This window comes from Engystomops pustulosus, chromosome 3 (assembly GCF_040894005.1).
Source record: "Engystomops pustulosus chromosome 3, aEngPut4.maternal, whole genome shotgun sequence".
In the NCBI taxonomy this organism is placed as follows: domain Eukaryota; kingdom Metazoa; phylum Chordata; class Amphibia; order Anura; family Leptodactylidae; genus Engystomops; species Engystomops pustulosus.
This window is the reverse complement of record NC_092413.1, coordinates 165,890,623-165,910,918: the sequence shown is the minus strand read 5'-3', so window position 1 is coordinate 165,910,918 and position 20,296 is coordinate 165,890,623. Positions and strand designations below refer to the sequence as shown.

Below are 20,296 nucleotides of genomic sequence, written 5' to 3'. Positions count from 1 at the left end.
TCTCCTACTCCCATCACACATCTGACTAATTTAATGAGATGAAAGTTGTTGTCATTTCTTTCTGATATTAGTGACAAATTATACAAAAAGCTAAAGTTTTCGAAACACAATTATCTTCATGCATCACATTTGATATTGCCATTGTTTGTACATAAGGATATATACTTACTATCCAGAGTCCATCAAACCTAATAAAATCTTTTCGAAAATCTTCAATTTCTCTGTGCCACCATTTTGCTGTTCTTTCAAGGAAAAAGTCTGGGAATGCTGCATGTGCTCTGTATAGCTTAAAAATAATAATTATATTAATTGTTTTGGATGCAATTTATTCTTTATCTTTTCTTTGTTTCTTGTACTATCAAAGACTTTTACCTTTTTTCATTAAAACATTAAATTGCAGGAAAAGTGTTATTTTTGTAGTGTTTGAATGATTCAGGCATAAGTAATTCCTTGCTTCTAATCCTTTAATGGATGCCCATCACACAAAGAATTCAGTTTAAAACGTGAACTTTAAGATGCAATACAGCTCTGTCACACATAGATCTATACTTAAAATTTTGATCTAATTGTTTAATCTATTGTAAAGTACAACACATCAGCCCTCTATAGTATTTGCACAAGAATTGGAAATTAAAGAACTGCACACCTTGCAAATAGCATTGGCTTGCTACATTGATACTATATTCTGTCACTGATTTGTTTAAACGTTGCTATAGTTGTATATCTTCTCATAATTACATAACACCACACACTACCTGTTCTCTGGAAATGACAGCCTTATCCTTCCCCAGCCTAGTCAAAGGCCTCTCACTCAGCTAAATCAGTGATTTACATTGTAATGAAGAGATGCAAATACATCAAAACAACCCCGTCAAAAGTTGGGAATATGTTCGTGTTGGAATGGATATATTAGTTTGGCTTTTATCCTGCATCATGTCACTAGGCTTCCTGAAAGTCATGCTTGATGTTAAGTGGGCTATTTCCATATCCCGTACTGCAATAGGTATTTGCATATTTTCCAACACCTTTTCCTTGGCATTTTAGCCATCTCCTCACATTGTCATTCACAACACTATTCCTGTGCTGATCTTTCTACTGGAGGAACCTCCCTCATTCCAACAACCTGAAGCCCTCCAAAACTTAGCATACATTGGGGCAGATTTATAAAAAGTGTCCTAAGGTTAGACAGTGCAGAGGTAGACTAGACCGTCTTATTCTGCACCAGATTTATAAAAGTGTCTAATGCTGGTTGATAAATCTGTCTTAGTCTAAGACTGTCTAGTTGTACTTTGCACCTCCTATTAGTTGGCTTACTTTATGCTAGAAAGTTAGCACACAATTCTGTCAGGTCAACAGTATTTCTGACGCACAGACCTTTTTTCAGAGAGAACATGCACAGTTTCTTAAGCCACGCCCCTCTTGTCGAACTAATCACCAGAAAACTAAAACCCTTTATAAATGTGGTGCAGACAGTTTTTTTAGTGCAAACTACAACATAGTTCTGTCGTGGACAAAGTATTAAATATCCCCCATTGATTTTCAATGAAAAATATAGAATAAGAAATTTGATAAGAAGTATATAGATCTATAGATGGTTTGATAGATAGATAAATAGATAGAGTATAGCATTAAGCAGTCCCTTACCTGAACTTGCGTATCCCAGTCTAGAGAATCATTTACAACAACACCAGGCAGGTCTGGCCAGACCTAATAGGAAAATAAATTATACTGTTTATCTCATTATAAATGTGTTAATAAATTGGGTTATTTTGGAACCTACTGTATCATGTCTATTATTAAATTGCAGCTTTGGAAGGGGTTTCCTATAGTCAACACAAATTTTTTTAACTACAAATCACAGTAGGTAATACATAGGGGCTCTATCGGCAGGAATCCCATTGATAAATAGACTGATGGTATATCTTCCACAAATGTCTACAAAAAGAACACATAGAGTACTAGACAGGTATGGACAGCCATTAATTACTACAATGCAAGGTTAAATGCATTATATCACTGATTTTTATTTCTTACTGAACCTGATGAAATGTATAAGAATTTTGTGTGGCTATAGTATTTTTTAATTTTTTTAGCTGCCCATGTTTATGGGTTGTCATCTGGTCTCTGTCATAAGCACAAAGTGTTCTGTAGCATTGTTGCAGATTTGCTCAAGTATATTTGGAACAACAATAGTCTGTCAAAGCACCAATCCCATTTCAAAGAAGTAGTAAGCTTAATACATTTCATATCAGTTGACTTACAGGAAGACCCATATTTCATTAGACTCACCTTTCCCCACACAATTTCATCAGAATTTGGCCATTTGATAAACACATCATCTTGCACACCCCTGTCGTAGGCTGCATAAGGAGTGGTTTCATTCCCTGCAATGGCAGGATCCTAAACACATAAGAGTGGATTTTAGTTCAGTTAGAAATGGCCAATGGTTTGGTGAATTACCAAAGTTAATGTATTTAGACAATTTAGTTGGCCATACAAATTAGATAGCTGCCGGTCAAATGCCCATTCTATCAACAGTTATATCATCTGAGTTAATGGGACTAATTATGGTTTATGATGCACCCTCTCTCCCAGCTTAATGTTGAGGGGAAATCACCTCTGCCTTATAAGATAACTTAATTAACACCAGGCCAAATACTTACCCCCCCCCCTCTGTATGTGCCCTGAATCAGGAACAAAACAGTTGGCATGGTGGCATAGATTATGCATAGCTATACTTCAAAGCCAGCCTAATCAAAACTTATATTCAATTTTAATTTCTTGCCAACAAGTCTGTGATCAGCATCCTCTGTTATTTCTAGTGTCTTGAGCGTAATGGATTTAAGAGCCATCAAAATAAATATAAGGCAACTGGCTAAATATTTAGCAGTTGTGTTTGGCATGGCTGGATTTGTAAATTCATGATGGGAAATGTGCTGGGTATATCTGCTTCTGAAAAGATCCTTTGAAGAAGATATGTGATAAAGAGAGGGTGGTGTGGTGTCGTGAGAAGGTTGAGATGTGAGACGTGTAGATATATATAAAGAAATATGTGAGGTGTCCTAAACAGTCTGGACTGCAGCAATACCTGTGTCCATCAGTGTGTAGCTGGCGGAGAAGTCAATGGGTATGTAAGGTAGATGAAACAAACAACAACAAAAGAACTAATAAAAACTACTTCTTATCAACTCATTTGTCTTACACGGGGGTTGCAGGCTCAGTATATATCCTGCAACCCCTACCCCAAGTATATAGCTGGCCAGCCCCTGCCCCAACGTCATTGTGAGTCGAAGCCAAAAAGGAGCTGAAGGAACCCAAAGAGGTGCTGGAGGAACTCGAAGAGGAGCCAGAAAAACCAAAATAGTAGTTGGAAGACCTGAAGACAGACCCACAGTACCCAAGGCAAGAAGAGGAGCTGCTGGGGGCGTTGGAATTGAGTATATACGGTAATTAGAAAACATGTCCCCAACTTTTCACCTTGATACAGGTGTAGCTATGCCCCTCTCAAATGACAAAGGTGGTTATTCAAAAAGAGCATACCAACACTGACTCATGGTCAATTTCAGGAGGTGCAACAAATTTTGCAGAGTGGTGCAGAATTTCATTGGTTCTCCTCCTCTCTTTGCCAATCAGTTTTTCTTTATTTTACTCATTTTTTATTTTTACTGTTTAACTTTTATGTATGTTTGTTTGTTTTATCATATTTGTGTAAGTATTGTGCCTCTTGTATATTAAATTATCCTTTAATAAGTTTGCTCCTTCTTGCTATACATGTCCCTATACTTTTGAAGAGGTTAAATATTGCTAAGCTGTGTTACCCTGTGGGTATCTGTGTGCTAGCAGTTAGCTATATGTAGTCTGTGTCCAGGTGAACTGTAAGGAACCTAGAAGAGTATATATCTGGTTGTATGTGTAAGATCCTGTTGTATGCATCTTGTAAGCCATAATTACGTATAGTGACAGCTGTGATAAGTGTATGAAATAAGTGTGTGACTGTATCGGGGAGGAAAGTGACTCTTTGAAATAGCATTTCATAGGCACGTAAGTTGTAGGGGGAGTGCAAAATGTGGTTGTGCACCCCCTGGGCTGTGTGTGTGTGTGTATGGTCTGGGATTCTGATGAGTGTGGTTTCCCGAATTGGGAGCTGGTTGATAGGGGAGTAGGATTCAGCATAAAGACACCATCCTGCACAGGTGGGCAGGGTTTTATGTGCTAAATGCGAGGCTCCTGCATGGGTGTTCATCACACTCACCTATACATGAACACCTATTATAGGTTGTATATGTTGTATTGTTCACAACAAGAATAGAGAGAGGTGCTTCCCATTACATTACATTTTGAAGCAGTTTATCCCATAATAACAAAAGGATTTGTCAAATGCATTCAAACAGCGTGTTTACTATCCTTCCCATTATAATTCATTGAGGGTGGATAATGTTAGATAGGGGAGAGGTGGGTGGACTATATATGAAACAATTTAATTGTTTAGATTGGATAATTTCTTTATAAATATATTTAACCTACCAAAAGTATAATAAATCTCATCCCTTCTCCTCTAATTTGGTCAACCAGAGCTGGCAGTCCCTTGAACTCTTCACCCAGTGTAAAGTCCATCTGTCGCTCCATGTAGTCAATGTCAGCATATTGCACATCCTGTTGAATAGGATAATAAATTGGAACACTCTTTAGATTAATACATGTAAACACATTTTAATTGGATTGAATATAGCTTAAGTTTATTACATATAATCATAAAGGTGTTCTAATAAACCACACTTTTGTACCTAAGGTTTTTATGCTCTGTAGCGAAACAAATTATGTCTGTGGGTCTTGTCAACATTCAACAATTTAAGATCTACAGGTTTTAATTGAAACCTTACTGGCATAAACTAAAATACTTATCAGGTAATATTATGTAAATTACTAGATATATTTATATTTCATATTGCAATAAACATAAAGCTTTGTCATAAAATCAGGATCACAGTTTTTCTCACAATAGCTCTTAGAATTAGCTTAAGTGTGTTTTCAAATGTCTGGTGATCTAGTAATTCTGGATGCCAGATTCCATTGAGAGTGAGGTGGCATCTGATATCTGAATGTATTGCACTGTCTACTCTGGTGCTCCAGTGGCCCAAAATGTCCCAAACTACAAATATTACTATTAAATGTATATTGATGTTGATGTTTTAATAACACAGAGTGACTAATGGGTTACAGTGAGGTCTTCATAGACCTTTTGTGTTGTAACTAAATTGGATTAGATGGAAGCAGTCATAAGTTATCCACAATTATTGTATCCACTGGACCAAAATGGCACAATCTATTGGATCAACAAGTGCTGGAGTAAATGTTTTTGGATCTGCCGCACCTACTCAGTTGAATGTGCCACATGCTTCTTTACACATATATTTGCTGCTTTGTTGATGTGACTTACGTAGGGAATCTGAGCACGTTTCATATTAACATACAGGTCAGCTATTTCTGAGTCATTTTTGTATCCATAGCGACATAACTGGAATCCGAGTGACCAGTAGGCGGGCATAACAGGGCGCCCAATTAGCTAAAAAAAAAAATTACAAATCGTAAATAACCTTAATTGCCAAAGTTGACAAAACTAGGATAAAATGATTATCTCTTACTTCTGTGTATTGCTTCACAACTGTCTCTGGCTCAGGACCCAGGACTACATAAAAATCCAGAATTCCTCCAATAGTGCGGAAAGTTATTGCTGGGGTTTCTTGTAAAGTCACATCTAAAAGCAATACATTAAAATATTAAATGTAAACTGAAGCAGTTCAATAGGCTTCCTCCTGTTATAGATTTAACTGTGTAGTTAAATAGTTTAGTGTAGTTATGTAGTTTTGTTTATTTGTTGTTTTTACTAATTAAAAATATACACTGGAACAAGTATTTTATAAAGATGTATTTTTTTAAATGTTTAATACTATTTCTTATTGACTTATATCTGAGATTTTTTGTCTAATTATTTGACCTGTGCATCAAAAGGAGTTTAACTGTGTCAATCACCTACAATCAATGACACTATAGAATCTCCTTGGTCATTACCATTACCTTTCTATGTAATGGTTTCTATAATAATAATGGAATATATATATATATATATATATATATATATATATATATATATATTTTTTTTTTTTTTTAATATAAAAGTTTAATATATAACTTATTAACAAATCTGATGGTATTTTAGTAATATTCATCAATACTTGCCTTTATATAATAAAATGTAATAATACAAATCCAGTTTACTGAAGGTGTTTCTTTTGTCTTGCTAAAATTGTGATTTTTCTTAATTGCATTTGGCTAATACGTTAATTGATGTTTGTTTTTCATTCTGGAATCCTAGAACATGCATTGAGTGAAGCATTTTTCATTCCTTGTAAGCCAAGGAAGTCACAATTTTTGGCGCATGGCCAGGAATTGTGTCTTTCTCCCCTCCTCTCCATAAACATGCCAAGTGGAAATGACTGGGGCATGGGGCTAGACAGAGACTCCCCTGGCCAATTTACTGTAGTCTGCACTAGGATAGCCTAGAATAGCCTGGATTATAGTGCTTATTAGGACTTGCACACAATGCACTAGCTCGTGATAAAGTCTGAACCTAAGAATTACTTAATATACAGACAGTAATAAAAAAACACTAAACTGTCTGAGTAGTGATTGAGCCACTGGAATTACTTTACAAAAGTGGCAATCCTATTTTATTTTTCTCATTATGTATTCAGCATAGTCAAGATACAAAAGGGGTAAAGGTATTTCTGCTAGCTAAAACTATCACAGAGCCTAAAATCTGTATGTTACAATGCCACTTTTTGTTTTAAACCAGGAATGAACAGCAAATCAGTTCACTAGAAAGTACAAACTACAAATATCAATGTTACTGAAAAGTAATTTGATAATTTTGACACAATACATTAAAAAAACTATACCCATAGCATTGCTGTTTAGCAAAAGGACTCCACTAGCATTGCCGTCTTTATCCAAACTCATATAAAAAGGATGAACTCCATATGAGTTGACAAGGTACTGAAAGAATAAAAAAAGTGCAATAATAATCAGTAATTGTGTATTAGACAAATGCACAATAGATTTCAGGGCACCATTTAGCCAGTCATCAGAGCTGTTTTAGTATCAGTGAGCTATTTTGGCTCAATAAGAAGAAGTGAACTATTGGTTTATATCCAAACTTGATTTCTTGTGCCTTAAATCTTATGAACAATATGTCCTGTTAATTCACACCTTTAAAACATGGTAATTTCTTTATTCTTTAGACATTTTCAAAACTGTGAACAATTGAATAGGAATTGCAAAAAAAAGTTCAACTGGGTACCATGTGTAGGTAATAACATGGCATGTAAAGAAAGTATATTTCTTGTCAAGTGAAAGATAATGGTGGATACAAAAACAGGGACTTTGCTTCCACATTTCTCGAGAATTGGCCTGAAGACACTAATCTAGCATCACAATGAATAGCCGTTTTACCAATAAACAATCCACTTATATTGCTGGATTGGCTCTACACTTTGATTGACCGATATGAACCATTGACTATGTAACGTGCCATTTACCCTCTTTTTGTCCACCATTATCCTTCAAATATTTTGAACGACTCCACACAGCCCAACCAATAGAGGCTGTGGCACACACAGGTCTTCCCTTCTCCATATTCCTTTCTAGTTTAACTAGCATAGCACAATATTATATTAAACTGATTTCTTGACTAAGAGCAAAACAATTATTGAACCGATTTCTTGAGTAAGAGCTAAACAATGAGAATATATATTGGTATTATTTAATAAACATACTCAGGCCATACTTTAGGTTATAGACTACTGTTTGATTAATCTGCATCTCAACATTTTATCCATTGTTTTCCTTGTATTACATTATTGTTTAACATAATAATAATAATGCTCATACTATTTTTATTTATTTATTTTGTGAAGGTCATTGTACTTGTTTGGGCTTATCTCTTGCAGAAAATGTCTATTCTGTGAATCACTCAGGATGAAATGAAATTATAAATTTTTCAACATCTGCAATTCCTTTAAACGGCAACTTACTCCAGGAGGCTGATCTTTAGAAAATAGACCTATAGTTTTTCTATTGATTTCATGGCGGAAATGCGGATGTTCAGTTTCTCCTAATCCAAAAACATATTCTGATGGAAGTCTGGAAGAAATCTGGAGAAACATGTCTTCAAATGTCATTCCTGGCAACTGAGAATCCCAACTGGAAAATGCAAACATAGTAAAAATCAGTTGTTAATTTATTAATCAGCTATAAAACAATTGCATTTGTATAAGAATGGGCAGAAAATTGCGTTTTTAATTGCTCTAAACAACTGATACAGGGCCATAATATACATTTGAATGCAAGTATGGAAATACAAATGTTTATCGTGTAGGAACAACAGTAGCAAACAGAGATTTGCTGCTGACTGTACTATATGCTAACTGTATGAGAACCAGTGACCATAATAATGATCGGTCACCCTTTATACAGTTTGCATGAGACCTGGTAAAAGATAATTTAAATAAGAATTCATAAATTGGTGCATTTGTTGCCATCCAAGCAGGGGCATAGCTAGGAGAGGCAGGGCCCCATAGTAGACTTCTGAATAGGGCCCCCAACCCCCTCGGACAATACATATTTGTGTACAAACACTTTCAAACTCTTATGTGCACACATTTATGCACTGATATATACATTTGTATACTTACACAGATCTGCCCCAGTAACTGCTGACCACATGGCAGGAATTACAGATGCAAGACCCCTAGTCCTGTTATTCTGCTGTCCCCACCCTCTCCCACAACATTGCTTATCTGTGGGCCCAATTCATGATGTGTACTGTGGATGATGTGCACTGTTATATACATATTATCTTTTACAATGTAAAGCATTATATGTATATAATAGTGCACATCCTCCATTATCCATTGTGTCAGGTTGGTAACCGGGCCCCACAACACTGTGGGCCCCATAGCAGCTGCTATGGCAGTTACCCAAATAGTTACGCCCCTGCATCCAAGTAAATAAAATATTTAAAAATTAAAAACTAACCTTTCATAATTTTATGGAGTGATATTAAAAGTAATAAACAATAGCAGATACAACATGACATATAACTATTGAGAAGTTGCCATCCATACTCTAAACAGATTTTCAGTAAAAAAGGAAATCATTTCTTGCTGGCATTTCTTTATGCAACAGGCGTAATTGTTGTTCATAACATATGTATGATTCATCTGTTTAGACTCTGCTAAAAAGACAATTTCTTAGAGTATATCAGCTGTACACATTTCCATCAACATCTCTAATCTGAGTGTCTCAAGCATTTGAAACTCAAAGGACAGATGATACAAGCAATAATCCCTCTGGACGGAAGTCTAATTTCTTTTTGTTCTGAATTTGATTAGAAGAGAGAGCCTGACATTTTACAGAGGAATCAATTGCTTTCAAAGCACAAATGAGTTTCTGAGGAAGTGCTTGAAGATATTCCCTCTGGCTCACTAATGGTCCCCTAAAATAACAGACCTCTCCAAAAAGTAGTAGCTTAATTAATTTACTTAGCAAAACACTTTTGTTACAGGATGTATGTAAGTATTTTGACCTGTAACCCCAAAACATGTAACAAATAATTCTACATAAACATAAACACAGATTATAACATCCATACTCAATGCAGCTTTAGAAGTATTCACATATTTGACATTCTGTAGAAAATTTCCTATTGGATGAGGTTCAGGTTGTACTTATAATCAATAAGTAGTACAACAGTTGAATAAATATTAGAATACAGGTTAGGCTTTGAATTTCCAATATACATTAGTCTTTAAAAATATTCTGTACCAATTATGGTTACTGTGATACTCCTATCCATTAATACTTGTAGATGGTTTGAAATTTATGATATATTTTATATCATAAAATATTATATTTTAGATTTTATTATATATATACATATATATATACATATATATATATATATATATATATATATATATATATATATATATATATATATATATATATATATGAAAAACTAAGTGAAAAACCACCTTTAATGTTGTCGTATTCTCTTCCGTTATGGAAAATAATAACAGAAACAATGAATATTGAGATAGAACTTGAGACCTATCACTACCTAGCACTACTCCTAGACTTGGATGTAGAGAAGTTCCACATTTGTCTTGGTTATGGAAAACTATAGTAATAGACTTCCCTTATAGTGGTGTAAACTGTCTAGGTTACTTAGACAGTAATAAGATGAATGCTGGCTCTCCTTTGCCAGGGAGAAATGTTGTCACTTAAAAAATGAGTATCCCTACAATCAAATTCCAAAATATACCATTTTTATTTATTTATTTATTTATTTCACACATTGTACACATTGGACAATTATTAGTGTGTTGGAGCATATTAAGGTTATACAGTTTTCTTTTTGAATATATCCAAATTACTGGATACTAAAATGTATTAAATATTACTGAACAACATTTTTTTTCATATTTATATATTCATTAAAATAATTTCTTATTAAACATGGATAATCCATTTTATAAAAGATGCAGATGAGGCAGCACTCCTTGTAAATAAGGTGTTTATTCACTAAGGATAAAAGTGTGATGTTTCAGCTCCACAATGGAGATATTTTCAAGCATACCTTACGAATGAAGCTGAAATGTCACACTTTTAATCTGGGTGAATAAATACCTTTTTTCACAAGGAGTGCTGCCTTGTCTTCATCTTTTGGAATTTTTACTCAACCACCTGGGAGTTGGGTTTTCTGGAGCTTGCACCAAATTTTGAGTTTGAAACCATTATACCATGGTGCTACTCCACCTATTTGTTTTTTTGCTTAATCCATTTTATATATGTATGTGCTTAAAAAATGTATTTGACTACTGAACTCTATTATATGGGATTTTGTTTGTTTAGCTTGTTTTGGCACAGTTTTGGTACAAATGCTGTTTTGTGATTTTTCCATTGTGCCAAATGAACCTACAACAGTGCAAAGTCACTTTAAAATATGCCAAATTCATTATTTGCATAGACTGTTTTTCACAAAACTGAACTGAATTCATGCAATGACAAAAATGGCAAAAAATGATGGCAAAAATTTTCATTTAGCCTCAAGTTTGGCGCAAAATGACTCTGGTCGCCCCTAGCAAATAGTTGAAAAACCATTACCAAATTTTATCAAGACATCAAGGGATATGTGCACCAATAAAAAGAACATTTTGCAACAAAAAAACACTATTATGAGACAAACAAAAAAAAAAAAACAAATAAAACAACATACATAGACTTGATGAATTCAGATAAAACAAAAATGAAAACATAGGGGCATATTTATTCATCACTAACGTGGCACAGAGGCCCTGAAATAATCGCAAATGCTAGCTTATTGATAGCACTTGTGATTATTTGCCCCAATCTGCCACCTTCACTCCGGGGCGCGGGGGAACAGCTGGCCGGGAGTGGCCCGGCATGGGGCGTCACTGTCCCCGCACCAGTGCACTTGCTGCCGCCGGCAACTTTTCACATGTGCCATACACACACACATTATATAGGCCATTCGTGGCGAACCTATGGCACGGGTGGCAGAGGAGGCACTCAGAGCCCTTTCTGTGGGCACCCAGGCCTTCACGCAAACAGAGAGTTTGCCAGACAGGACTCACAGCTTCCTCCTGTGGTCCAAGACCACATGCCATGCTCAGCACCATTTTAAAGCAACATCTTTGGCTGCCAGGACTACAGGAGGAGCCAGAAAGTGTGAATAGAGATGGATTATTGTTGGAGCTCCCGCTCTGGTTCCCCTGATTCTTCCTCTTCAAGGGATCCTGAAGGGAAGCTACAATCCAAATTTCTGCGTCATCTATCTATTGTATTGGTGAACTCAGGACCCCAATACGATTGAAACCTGTGATACAGCAGGGATCAATAAGTTACTACTTAAATTGTCATGTTGGCACTTTGCGACATATAAATGGGTATTGGTTGTAGTTTGGGCACTCTATCTCCAAAAGTTTCGCCATTACTGATATAGGCTAAAATACAGAATCATCTTATCAATAGAGAAAGAGGGGAAATTTTTAGTAAAGTTACAAAAATCTTCACATCACTCACCCATTACAATATTAAAACATAATTAAAAATAAAGTACAGTTACACTGTTTTCAGAAACTGCATGGTTCCACCTTTCAGATTGCAAAATATTTGAAAGAAAGGAGCTGATATTCTAGTGATGAGTAGGTAAACTGACTGCTATCTAACTTGTTGTCAATTATTAATAAAAAGAGATAGAGTTTATAGATGACTTTCTTTGTAGTAGTATTGATGTAACTTACATAACAGCTCTATTGCTTTTCCGGATAATCTTAAGTCCAAATGGCCTGGTTTTAACAACTTGAACTTCATAAAGATGTTCATCCTTTGTACCCGTTGGTTGGCTTGGCTTATTCAGTGTTACTGGAACTTCATATCGTCTGTTGTTGGGATCAAAGATCTGTGAAAAAATACATTGTGAAGACAAGCACTGACTATGTGTGCAACACAGATGTTGGATTGTCGGAAAGCAGAAATATCGTTTGAAATTCCTGCCATTTAAAAAAAACAACTAAGAACTTGATCAGAACAAGTTTTTCTGTTACTCAAATTAAATGTACCCAGAAGTCCATCACATGATAACAGAATCTCATTAAAAAAAAAAAAAACTTACTAGTTTGATTATAAGTTTTCTTACTCAAACCCACTAAGTATACCAGGTGTGAGATAATAATAAGACAGTGATAGCACAGGGATTTTCACTAGTGATAAGGTGCCCCAATGAGTAGTACTAGCCTAGTTATGTAGGCTTATGCAGATGAGGGAGGCAACCTACTGTGGGACAGATATTGGGGCAGATTTATGAAGCTGTCTGAAAGTCAGAATATTTCTAGTTGCCCATGGTAACCAATTACAGCTTTTCATTTTACCAGTGATCATGAATATTTTAAAGGGGAGCTGTGATTGGCTGCCATGGGCAACTAGAAATATTCTGACTTTCAGACAGCTTCATAAATCTGCCCCACTATGTTAATGCAAGAATCCCTACTAAGAATACAATAGTTGTAATGCTATTTAATATACTAGATCTTCATTCAGTTTTTTCAGTTTTTTCACTTTAAGGTGATAAATAGTAATAAGCGGATTTGTGGAAATTGGGGTATGGTCCAATCTGTTACAGTCTGGGTCTGATGCCAGCACTGACCGCAGGTATTAACTGCTTAAATGTTGACAGCGGCATTTAAATTCCTTTGTTCTTGCACGTACACCAGCAGTGCTTCACTGCATTATTTTGGGGAGGCTCCAAGATGACATCATAGTGGCGGTGCTTGCAGTTTAGCTATTTAAATGGATTTTTCAGCAGCATTTAAACAGTAAACTGCGGTGGCTCTCTTTACGAATTAATATTATGCTTTGTATTTCAGAGAGTGATTTCAGGTAGGTGGTTTGTTGAACCTTCAACATTATTAATCGCTTGCTCTTAGAAGTGAAAAGTTAGTACCAGAGTTGTCTGGCAGGACTTGCAGATATGTTCTTTACTCTTAAGCTTTGGAAGGCAGACATGTACAGTTTATACAAAATTAATTTCCAAGATAATACTGTATGCTGATATGGTGGTGAAATGTGATATCCTACGTATGTATGGCCATCCAGTTACTGTGTTAGTAAATTACAATCTTTATAGGGTTTTATTTACGTGTTTGAATATTCTATTGAATTGGCTTAAAGAGAAATTTGAATTCTTAGCCAAAACTAAGCCAAGTCAAATGGACACCTGTGCTCCCCATTAAGGATACATGTATGCTGAGTGTGGCTGTTAGCAAGTACAGCTGCAATAAGTACTATATGGCTGGAACAGTTCTGAGTGAACAGGTCTTAACCTATGGCTATGTAATGTATAAATCTATTTTACATTTGTATAGACGTGCCATGCTGGCTTTGGGTAAGTTTCATTTGGCAAATTTGCAACAGAAATATCTTGGGCTGAGGCTTTGTTTCTTTGGATTGAATGTTACACATATATTCAAATCTGCCATGCATGACATTATTCTATTTCACATGTAGACATGCTGTTATCTACTTTCTACCCATTACTACTGTTATTAATACAAACTACAATAGCTACCCCAACATTTCACATGTTGTGGTACCAACTAACAGGGTCAATTACCTTAAACTGAAGCATGTGATTATTATGGAATGTAACAACAACAGAAAGTTTAGTGATTTTCTTGGATTTTGTGTAGCGTTGTGGTATTCCAGCAGGCAGTGAGATATTAAGAATGATCCCGGTGTCACTGGTCTGCTCATTATCAACGATGTAGCCATAATTGGATGGGTAATAACAATATGGAATTCCTTCTGCAGCGGATGCCTGAAAAAGAAGGAGTAAATATTAAAGGGAAACTCGAAAAGGTAAAGATTACATGCTGTCTTTAGGCTTAGTCCCTACAGAAAAATTCGAAGGTAGATTTTCTTAATTATAATAAAAAAAAAATAATAATATTCTGCAGGTATCTAACTTTTTTCACCTTGTGAGAAAAAACTAACTACTGCATAGCTACAGTCTAAACACCTCAACGACTGATTAACTTGGTAAAAGATTGTAAATAGGACCCTACGCGTTTCTAAACATTTATCATCAAAGGTAAACCTAATACCATAGTGCAACTGATGGTGAGCACAAACGGGCTCCTGTATTAAAGTTAGTGGTCAATGGAGCCTGGTGCTAAACTTTTATGTTTAGAAATATCTAGGGTCACATTTATAATCTATTACCGAGTTAATAATTTAGGAGTTTAGGATCTTAGATTGTAGCTATGCACTAGCTAGATAGTAACTTGATATGAAGTAGCTCGGCTGGGAGAAAAGGCTAGTCTTTTTCTCTTAAGCAATACTCTATACTGAGTGAATCTCTTGTGTGTAGTAGCTGACTATATTGAGTTCTGTCCAAGTACTTACTTAGGAGCTAAGTAGCATCTCTCTTTCTTTTACACTCTCAGTTTTGGGATACACTATGAAGGGTGCTTGTGTATATTTGGTTAATTTGTATTGAGATGAAACAAAAGTAAATTTTTATCTCTCCCTATTCCACTCAGTGAAGAATTATGTCCAGTAGGAAACATGAGAAAGTTGAAAGACAGCTCTTAGACATCTCTACTAACAGCAAAGTATTATCTTACTCAACAAGAGTAGCAATATCTAAAAAAATAATTCACTTCAATTTTAATTTTGTTGAAAACATGTACCGGTATTTTAATTTAGAACTCATTTTAAATGCTGTATACCTGCCTATATATTCAAATTATGTTATTAAGGTTCCTACTGTACATAAACCTATCCTAATAAAGAAAACTTAAATATTAGAGATGAGAAAGACCCGGACTTTCCATTCAGCAGCTCTGCCTAACCTGGACATGTTGCTTGATAAGCTGCTGATCAGCCAATCTGGCAGCTTTACACCCCTAGCAACTAGGCATGCCAGTGTAAAGATGCCTGATTGGCTGTGCAGCCCATCAAGCAACATGTCCAGGTTACGCAGAGCTGCTGAACAGTGTACGCCAAATCTAAAATTCAATCATTCAATCATCATCTGTATTAAAGATGTATTCCAGGTTTTTTTTCCCCCAAAGATTGTCAAAATTTTACACCTGTAAAATCCAATGCATTTGTCATATACACTGTTTGCAGCTCAATCTCATTCAAGTATGTCTTTAGTGGTCTCCTATAACAGCAGATGGATAGGAATGCCATTTGTTGGTCTCATATAGATGCCAATGATATCTTAATAAATATGTCCTTAACTGTTTCTCTTGTATTCTATGATATACAATTTATAGTTGACCCAAACTTGCTATTTTGTCACAATTTTATGTATTCCTTTTATTCAGATCTGTGATTTTGAAGCTACAATGGAACAAATTTATCACAAACAGATGAAAATGTTGCAGTACTTTGTGTGCGCCTAGTCTGGCCAACAACTTCAGTTTCTATACTTCTAGGTGTCTTTGTATTTTTGAAGCTTTGATTTTATGACTATAACAAAGCAGTAGAAAGTATAAAGTAGATATATTAAACATGGAAATATGTGGAAAAAGTAAATGATAGTTTGAGCATTTCTGTAGGCCCCAAGCGTGAATAGTTTAGGCATCAGAGGATATTCTGAACATTTTCCCAGTGTGATTTTCCTTGCACAACTGTTTATGTGATACCACAGTTATTTATAGTATGTGATGTGTTGATTCTAATGTGTCATCATGCAGTTGATCATGAGCAGAAGTGACAATGTTTCCAGGGTCTTAAATGCACTGTAAATACAATTAGGGGTGACATGTTTTCCCTGGAGACTCCTCTGCAAAGCACATAGCATTCTGTGAAAATTTACAGATTTGTGTTAGTTATTTAAAATCATCATTATTGGTGTTATACAAAAAAGTTACATACAATTTTATTTCTATACCATTGTTACAAAAGCATTAACAGCTTCCTTTGTGTACCCTGCATTCTTTTCTATTTAATTAATTTTATCACACCCCTTACCTCTAGTAGTGGATTATAAAATAGGCAGTTTGAGGGGTAGCCAAGGGCCCTAGCCTTCTAGGGGACCCGTGGCCACCCATAACACCCACCACATGGTATACTGAGAGAGACCTTCACCCATGAAATCCTCAGACATCTGTTCCTGCTCTCAATACACATGTACATAAGAGCCATTACAGGACCTTTGAAGGGTACATCATCCATTCCCCAAAAGCTTGATTCTGGCACCATATGTAGGAACTGAATTTCAGACTTGTAGAGGCTATAATATTCATACAGCCCAGAGCCCTTGACATTCTTAATCCACCCCTGCATACCTCCCAAATGCATCCAAGACTCAAGCATTTGCTTTCATCAGCTCCAGGTTCAGGGTGGCAATCAAACTTCTCAGCATCAGGAGTTGAGACAGGACCCAACTGATCCCATTCTACAGTGAAAGACTCTCCAAGTGGCAGTTGTAGTCCGGTTATATGTAACACCTAAAATAAAGTACAAAAGCTGATGAAAACGTATATTTGGATAACATGAATATTTTTTTAAATATTCATGGAAAACCCCCAGGGAGCCAGAGAGAGGAAAAAGAAAACACATATCAACTTTTCTCCAGCTCCTATTTCCTGCATTAAATGTGATGCTTCAGGTTTTCATTCTTACAACTGGCAAGAGTATCGGGGATCACAAGAGCATGAGCTGGGTTTGTTGTGTTCCTTTTATTCCCATCCCTGGGGGGTTTTCATAATCATGACATACCCCAAAAATTGTTGCATACAATGTTGCAACCATTCAGTTTCATACATGTTCCTATGTGTGAGTGATGTAAGAATTAAATTTGTATGTGAGGGGTGCATGTGTACCACATGGCTCTATTGTGGATGGCAGAAATGCAGAATTGATCTAGGTTGCAAGTAATCAATACAATCTAAAGATGGTAGACATCCCCATAGGTCTAGTAGATGGGTGAGTTATTTGAACCATAAGTCTTGTGCTGGTGGCAGCACTGGGCACATACCTGGGTAAGTTCCAGGGCCCAGAGCTGCTGGGGGGCCATATAAGGCTGTACATAAGGAATCCTTGGAGGTGAGGAGGGCTGTATCTAATGAATCCAAAGGATGTGAGGGGGCTGTGTATAAAATAACCATGAGGTAGTTGTTAAACTATGATAAACTAGGGGTTGTGAACTTCCAGAATGCGTTTAATGTTATTCATGGCATGTCTGCTTAATTTACTTAGTTTCATATCTAAAAACGACTGTTTTGTTTTTTGTGGAAAGTATTAACTGAGTTTTATTTTGTAGTCACTCTAATAATATTTCATCTAGTAATTAAAAATGTATTATAGAAAGGCAAAAGAAAGACCTTAAGATGAACCCACCTTGCTGTTATCAAATCTAAATGAATGAGGCGAGGACTGGATAACTCCACCCTTCTTTACTGTTACAGCTAATGTTCCCTGGTCAAGTCCATAGATTTTAATTTCTTCAAACTTTAGGCTATTGGGGTCAGTATAAGCTGATACTGTTGCTTCCAAAGTTAAGATGTTCTGTGAAATGATCATAAGAATTTGAGATTTATAAATACAGATGAAATTATTCAATTACGTTGTATCAATAAGTTTTCTTAACTGCTATGTTGAATAGCATTAGGGTAGATACAGTTTACCAACATTGGAAACCTTCAATTTCACTAACATTGTTCAAAGTAAAATCATACATTACTGGTGAGTATTGTTTTATTCAAAACCCACATGTTAAAATATTACATTTACAAAATTTTTTAAAACTACTTAAAGAAAATGTACCACTTAGAAAAACTCAATTTAAACCAAGGACACTTACATTTAGCTGAGGGAACCCTGATGCAAGCACTTCTCTTTTTTTCCATAAACCTTGTCATTTTTTCACAAAACGTTTGTATATTTTATGTAAATTAGCAGCGGGTGCTCCTAACACAGGGGGCTCGGCACTCCTCTTCTAATCAAATATTCACGCTTCAGGCTCAGACTCTATTATGCCCCCTCTCTTGGACTCAGAGGTTCCTGAGAGCCAGTGATGCCACCAGGTTCTCAGGAATGCTGAAACGCTTGTCAGGATTCAGGGGTAGTGGACCCACTGAACCAATGCAGACGATGACCCAAGTGAAACCTGGGAGCAGAGTCTAAGTGGTACCCAGTTTTCACCAGTGCCCGCCGCAAAGCAGGTTGGATTTGCTGCTGTGTGGTACCACCGTGTGTGGCTCCACAGGCATGACTTGGTTGGGGTGGTGGCCAATCGTAATGCAGAATCATAATACTGAGAAGGAGTCGTGGACAGGCAGGAGGAAAAAAAAGTGCCTGTATCAGGGTTCCCTCAGCTAAATGTGAGTGTCCTTGGTTTAAATGGAGCTCTTCTAAGTCATAGATTTCCTTTAATGGGTATATTTAATGTAAATTACCTTGAATAACTTTCATAGTGGTATGAAGGATACTTACATTTACAACAGAAAAATTATATAAAATATAGTTGCCCAATTCTATGGTACCTGAAGATAGAAATGTGGAATCATTATAATTTAGCAAAATTAAAAACTTGAAGTAGATATAGAAGATCTATGTCAAGATAGAGTTCTGGGATATATTCTTGTCTCTAAATTTTTTTCTTGTTTGGTTAACTTTTCTCCATTTCCCATCCCCCTCCCTAAGCTCTGGGGCAAATGATAGCAGTAGCTAGCCTCATTTTAAACGAATCAGAAAAAATATGATTCGATTTGGTGCCAGATAAATGCCTGTTTAACATGTGTATGCAGGACAGTTAAATTCACATTCCCTAAAATTCTATTCCAGTATTAAGCCTGTGTGTAGATAAAATTAATATTCTGGGGAGACATGTCCCTATGCTCAGATTTCTTAAACAGTAGTCAGTGCCCTTAGAGACAGCTATCCCATTCAGAAAATTCTCTGAAAGTCTAAATTCCGCGTTATAACTTACTATTCAATGTTATTGGGTTGACCTTCTTGACTGCTATAAATATCATATGGTTTGTTAATGTTCAGATGTAGTTCCTTGGTTGAATGCTAATAAGAATGTTGTGATCTTCCCCCCTCTGAACGTGCCACCACCAAGCAATGTAGGTTATCATTTAAGAAAATCAATTTAATTATTCTGCTCTGCAGTGTGAAAAGAGCAATGCTGGCTACATACCTAAATAGGATTATACACACGCTACAGAACGCTAGCACCATTTGCAAATATTAAATGTATGTTTAAGGTACTGTTGGGAAATGTAGATGTCATTCTTAACTATGGGGTTAAGTGGCAATAACTAGGAGCATTGTACACATTTTGATTGACATTTTTGTCCCATTTATGTTTATTTGACAACTATTGTTGGATGTAAGAGTATTCTCTACATCATTCCAGTATTTCCAATTCTACAATTGCCCTTAAGCTATTTTTTTAATGGCGGGTTACAAACCACTGCTAAACACATGTTTTGCCTAATGTGTACCTGGTATGCGAGTGACCCTATGAAGGGGTTCCCCAAGGTGGTAAAAACAACAGCACTACTCCTCTATCTGGGAAACATCTGGTTTTGAATACTATCACCATTTAAATAAATAAGGCTGTTTAGGGATATGGACAGGAGCGCCACAGTTTCTGTTTCCTGATGCAAAACATCCTCTGGTTTTCTCACTAACAAAA

General features: G+C 36.0%; 1 protein-coding gene across 3 annotated transcripts in view; it reads right to left on the bottom strand.

The window, feature by feature from the left end:
* SI (sucrase-isomaltase) overlaps positions 1-20,296 on the bottom strand; it is a 180,484-nt gene that overhangs the window by 39,517 nt on the left and 120,671 nt on the right. For all 3 annotated transcript variants that reach the window (XM_072142894.1, XM_072142892.1, XM_072142891.1), the window contains exons 23-35: positions 19,087-19,136; positions 17,992-18,159; positions 16,938-17,099; positions 14,252-14,455; positions 12,384-12,541; positions 8,091-8,259; positions 6,957-7,053; positions 5,643-5,755; positions 5,438-5,563; positions 4,525-4,653; positions 2,290-2,400; positions 1,645-1,707; positions 170-286 (exon numbers count right to left, since the gene is read on the bottom strand). In XM_072142894.1, the coding sequence (XP_071998995.1) occupies positions 170-286; positions 1,645-1,707; positions 2,290-2,400; positions 4,525-4,653; positions 5,438-5,563; positions 5,643-5,755; positions 6,957-7,053; positions 8,091-8,259; positions 12,384-12,541; positions 14,252-14,455; positions 16,938-17,099; positions 17,992-18,159; positions 19,087-19,136 (1,667 nt within the window). The remainder of the gene's footprint in view (positions 1-169; positions 287-1,644; positions 1,708-2,289; positions 2,401-4,524; positions 4,654-5,437; positions 5,564-5,642; positions 5,756-6,956; positions 7,054-8,090; positions 8,260-12,383; positions 12,542-14,251; positions 14,456-16,937; positions 17,100-17,991; positions 18,160-19,086; positions 19,137-20,296) is intronic.